Genomic DNA, 5,069 nt, shown 5'->3' with positions numbered 1-5,069 from the left:
CATGTCCTCACAGCCAGGCTTAAGAAACAGTAACTTGACGTCTCCGATTACAGTCTTACTTCCAGATGAGAAGCATTCCTTTTTAAAAAAGTTTTATCACGAATGTTTCTAAATATTTTTAAAATCTGTATTTCCAATATTTATATAAATTAAATCATGTTGTAGGTATTCTAACGATTTGTTTTTAATTTGTATTTTTCAGTTAAAGTTGGCATTCAATATGATATTAGTTTTAGGTGTACAGCATGGTGATTAGACATTTATGTAACTTACAAAGTCATCCCCCCAATAAGTCTAGTACCATCTGACACCATACACAGTTATTACACTATTATTGATTCTGTTCCCTGTGCCGTGCTTTACATGCCCGCGACTGTTTGTAACTGCCAGTTTGAACTTAATTCCTTCCCCTTTTCTGAGTTAGTTTGATTTCCCACTGGAGTGTGTCAGGAACATTAGTATTGTCTTCTCTTGCTGAGAAGATGAGGTCGGTGACTGATGGCAGAGTTGTGGGCAGTAACCAACATGCCACTGAAGAAGCCACCCTTTTTAATCTCCCTTGGGGTTAGTTGTTTCTTTGGTTTGGAGTCCCAGAGCATGCTGACTAGTATAAATGATTTCTGTGGTTTCCTGCGACCGTTCATTTCCTTTTTGGTCCTGTTTATGTATATTTCCCTCCCCTTTTCCTTTGCACCCCCGGTAGCCTGTCTCTCTTGCTGATCGAGAGGTGATCTCCCGGCTTCGGAACTGTATCGTCTCGCTGGTAACTCAGAGGATGATGCTGTACGATACCAGCATCCTGTACTGCTATGAGGCGTCCCTTCCACATCAGGTACCCTGCCCAGGGCTTCCCTTTTCCTCACCGAGCTGTGAGCAGGCATCGCACATTTATCGGTTTGCTCTAGGGTTTCCCAGGGATGGCAAGCACATCTCCCAGATACCTTTTCCATGTCCATTGGTAGGGGCTGATCTGGTGGACAGCTTTAATGAGCATCTGGTAGATCTCTCCCAAAGATACTTGTAATATTCTCAACGTCTTGTGTTAGTGTGAAGGTTTGCGGGGGATAAAGGTGTCAGGTGGACTAGTGTATGACAGTGACCCTCTGGACTTCATCCTGCCCATTCCAATTTCAGCTCTCTTTTTAGAGAATGCCAGAATAATACCTTTGTTCTTGTCAGCTACACCCTAGAGAACCTTGCTGATTTGTTAAGCTGGTTCTAGCAGATCATGCCTTCTAATCCTTAGCCTCTGAACAATGAAAGGCATATAGAAGGTGTATGTTAATCAGGCTTGGTATCTGCATTTGGCTTTGCTTGATGGTCTGCTTTTGTTTGGTTTCTTTTCTGAACAAATGCCTTTTCCTTTCTTTTTCAGATTAAAGACATCTTAAAGCCAGAAATAATGGAGGAAATTGTGATGGAAACTCGCCAGAGACTTTTAGAACAGGAGGGATAGAGAGAAGCATGTGGAGGACAGGACCGTGTGTACCTGTCTGGAGTGGTTTCCTGCAAAGGAAGAATCTGATTTGTGGTCCCTATGTGCGGCTCAGCAAAGACCCAGGATGGGAAAACTCATCACGAGACCTATGTCAGACTGCCTCCAGCCCACAGACCTTTCTTACTTTTGAAGGCAAAGCCTGGGAGAGGTGAACTGCGCCGCTGGCCCCTTGGGCTGCCTGCAGATCCCCAGCACTGGGGTGGTTTGGGGTCTTTAAAAGCTCACAGTGTTCCAGCCAAGTGGACTCCCATCCTGGAATAAAACGGAGAATCTTTTGTCTTCTATTCACCATCGATTCACGAGGCACAATGCCCCCGTGAAATTGCCCCTATAAAAAACATGGCCTCCCTGACCCCCAAATTGTCTGCTTTGGCTTCCATTCCCACCTCCTCTACAGCACAAGGACGACATTGAAAATATAATTGGTAAAGTTAACCCACCAGTCAAATGGAAGCATAGTTAACGAAACAGACTTTTGTTTGGCTGGAATTGTCTTTCCCATTGCATGTTCCTTCTAGTGACAGATTCAGGTATATCCGTACCAGGCTGCCTTAATCTGTCCTGACTTTGAAGGTGATTTGTAAGTAGCTGAATTATTATAATAGAATGAATGTTTTGGGTGGTCTGATAAACATGAAATCAAAGGAAAATTGGAGATGGGAAAAGAAAACTGGTTTCTTCCTATAATTGAAGTAGTAAATGCATTAACTTTTGAATAATTCAGGGTTAAAAGATAAAACCAAGATGCTGAAGTTCACACTGAGAAATGCCAGAATCCCTATGCATTGGTTTTTCTGATGTCTAAAAAATGGTGCCCTGATACAGGTTTTGGGAAAAAAATTTAAAGGCACTCTATGAAGTACAATTTTTATTTCATACGTGGTGAACTTTTTTATACATTCACAAATGCGGCGTTAACATCACTTTCTGTTCTTGCGTTCTCTGTAATACTTGGGAGCTGAGTACAGTCAAAGGAGGGCTAAATTCTTCTGCTCTACTTAAGTCACCTAGTAAAGTTTAAACCTAGGACAGTTTCAATGGTCGTAACGCTGAACACTGCATTTGACAATTTTGCAGTATAACTTGGCTTTTTTGTTAAATGGTGTTAATTCTTTTTAATGTTACTCAATAGACAATTTTTTCTCACTCTTTTTCTGTCCCAAATGTATCAGCCATTTTGAGGTGTTTCAGCAGACAACTGAATATTCTGTAGGCTATGTTGCAATTTTAGATTTGTTAACCTGCCATATTTTCAAGAACACATGGCAGGCCATGTACCTCTTGAGAGAAGGGAATGGGAAAGGGTGGGAGCCTGAATCCCTGGTTTGGTTTGCTTTTGACCAGGGTCCTATGTAAGCTTGTTGAAAGTTATCCTTCTCACGTGGTCTCTCCCAAGCTGCCAACCTATGCTGTCCATTCAGCATCTGCTGAATGGTGGTGCCTACTAAGTGGCAATAACAGGTTTGAAAACACCTTTCAATGATTAGTTTCTTTGGCCCACTAGAGGGCGCCCTTGTTAAGTGTATTCCAGCAGGTAAAAAAATGGAATGAACTGAATGGAATAAGGACAGTTCAATTACACTAGTACTGAATCCCTTTAGCAACTTGGTGGGTTGTTTTGCTTCATAAAAGGACAAAATTAGACTGAAATGAGTCACTAATGAAAAGAATAATGACATAAGGGATTTACTCAATATTTGGAAACAATTCTGACTCAGGCATATGCTGGGCTCTGGATTCTAGTTTAAGTCCTCAAAAGTATTCTACAGTGTTATACAGGGAGTAATAAAGAATAGTGCATTTCCAGAAATATAGTCTGGGCGTGGGCTCACCTGAAATTAGAAAATGGTGGAAGTAAAAAAATAGAGATTTGGGATAAGTGTTCGGATCGAGTGGCCTCTATACTCAGTTCCATGAAGCATAATTTCAACCTTTAATTGTGAAAACCAAACAAGATCTCATTTGATCCTCATGATAACCTTGTAAAGTTGGCAGGTATGACCCCCACTTGTAAGTGAGGAAAGCAATTCAGAGAATTAAAGTGACTGGATGAAACCTATTTGCAACTGTGAAATAGGTCTCAGCTCTAGAGAGGTATCAAGCAATCCTTCAGTCTATGGCCATGCCACCCTGAACGTGCCCGATCTTGTCTGATCTCAGAAGCTAAGCAGGGTCGGGCCTGGTTAGTACTTGGATGGGTGACCACCTAGGAATATCAGATGCTGTAGGCATAAAAAATTAAAAAGAACAATCCTTCGGAGAATGGGTTGGACTTGCTGTGAATGGATATGGGTCCAGAAATTTTATTTCCAGCACTGAAACATACCTTGGACTGTTACTCATTTAGCTCATTTCCTGTCACTCCCTGTGTGCTCTGGGAGGACAAGTATGAGTTGTGTGTGCCCGCAGAGGAGTGCTTGGCACAATAACTGCTTATCAAATATGTATATTAGAGTTTCTGATTTGATTGCTCGATTTTAAGCTAAACTAGAGAATGAAGAATGAAGATGAGCAGAAAACAATGAAAACGTGAATAGAAATAAAAAAGCAAGTTTCCAAAAAGAAAAATTTGGGCAGTAATCAGGATAAGATAAGGGGTAAAGGAACAAGGCTGTTGAAGTTTTAAGAGTGACTTACAAGCCAGGATAAGTTTGTCAGCCAGATTGTTTTGTGAGGGCGAAGCTAAACCAATTAACATCTGAATATAACATCAGTTCTGAATTCGGGCACAAATTTTCATATGCTTCACATTTGTTTCCGCCAGGTGACTATTTCTTTTTGAAGCTCACATAAAAACATTTCCCAATCCAGCAGAAATATTTCCAAAATACATAACATTAGATAACAATGTACGAGACCTATAATGCAGCTGTGGTTTTCCCCCTAATATCAGAACTTATTAAAAAATCGGTTGTCTAACATTAGGCCAACAGTTACTTGATAATGAATGGTACAGTGAAAAAACAATGGGCTTTGGTGCAACATCAATCTAGATTCAAACCCTGACTTTGTCACATACTAAGCAAGTGACCTTGAGTAAGTCACGTTTCTGAATATTTTCCCAACTGTATGATAGAAAATAGTATATATTGCATTGGGCTATAGTTAGGATTAAATGCGATGATACAATTTATGAAAAGCATAACTGTGGTGTAGAGTAGGCGCTGTAATGAGTGGATCCCCTCAGGAATGGGTACATCCTGGTCATGTAGATGCATCGCTCTGGGGGAGATACGGAGAGTAAAGAATAGGGAACCAGGGTGATTTTTAGTTGCAGAAGGTGGGTTCCGTCAGGTGTGGGTTTGCGTCTGAGTTACTTGCCAGCTCCGTAGGCCTGCTAGCCACCTGGGCATTTTCTCAGCTAACACGAGGATGTTTTCATGTGGATACATATACATCCTGTGAAATGAGGTCGTTTAATTGTAAAGGTTCCGCTCAAGCATCTTATGATCGCGCCTGGCTTAGCCTTGGAGAGGCGTTAAACAAATGCTGTTTCTTTAATTGAGTGAGGCTCCTGATGCCCCAAAGAAACAATGAATTCTCTAGTAATATGTCGGATGCTTCCTAGTCA

At 41.2% G+C, this 5,069-nt stretch overlaps 1 protein-coding gene and 1 pseudogene across 1 annotated transcript in view; both read left to right on the top strand.

Moving 5' to 3' along the window:
* Nucleotides 1–2,649, top strand: part of EXOSC2 (exosome component 2) — an 11,458-nt gene extending 8,809 nt beyond the window's left edge. The window contains exons 7-8 of the mRNA XM_023536561.1: nucleotides 704–832; nucleotides 1,376–2,649. Of these exons, the coding sequence (XP_023392329.1) occupies nucleotides 704–832; nucleotides 1,376–1,456 (210 nt within the window). The 3' untranslated portion in view covers nucleotides 1,457–2,649. The remainder of the gene's footprint in view (nucleotides 1–703; nucleotides 833–1,375) is intronic.
* A 961-nt stretch (nucleotides 2,650–3,610) lies between these two features.
* Nucleotides 3,611–3,729, top strand: LOC111745619 (annotated as a pseudogene).
* Nucleotides 3,730–5,069: the final 1,340 nt, after the last annotated feature.

Source organism: Pteropus vampyrus, unplaced genomic scaffold (assembly GCF_000151845.1).
Source record: "Pteropus vampyrus isolate Shadow unplaced genomic scaffold, Pvam_2.0 Scaffold158, whole genome shotgun sequence".
NCBI classification, from domain to species: domain Eukaryota; kingdom Metazoa; phylum Chordata; class Mammalia; order Chiroptera; family Pteropodidae; genus Pteropus; species Pteropus vampyrus.
The sequence above is the reverse complement of the archived record's forward strand: the minus strand, read 5'-3'. Positions and strand labels throughout refer to the sequence as shown.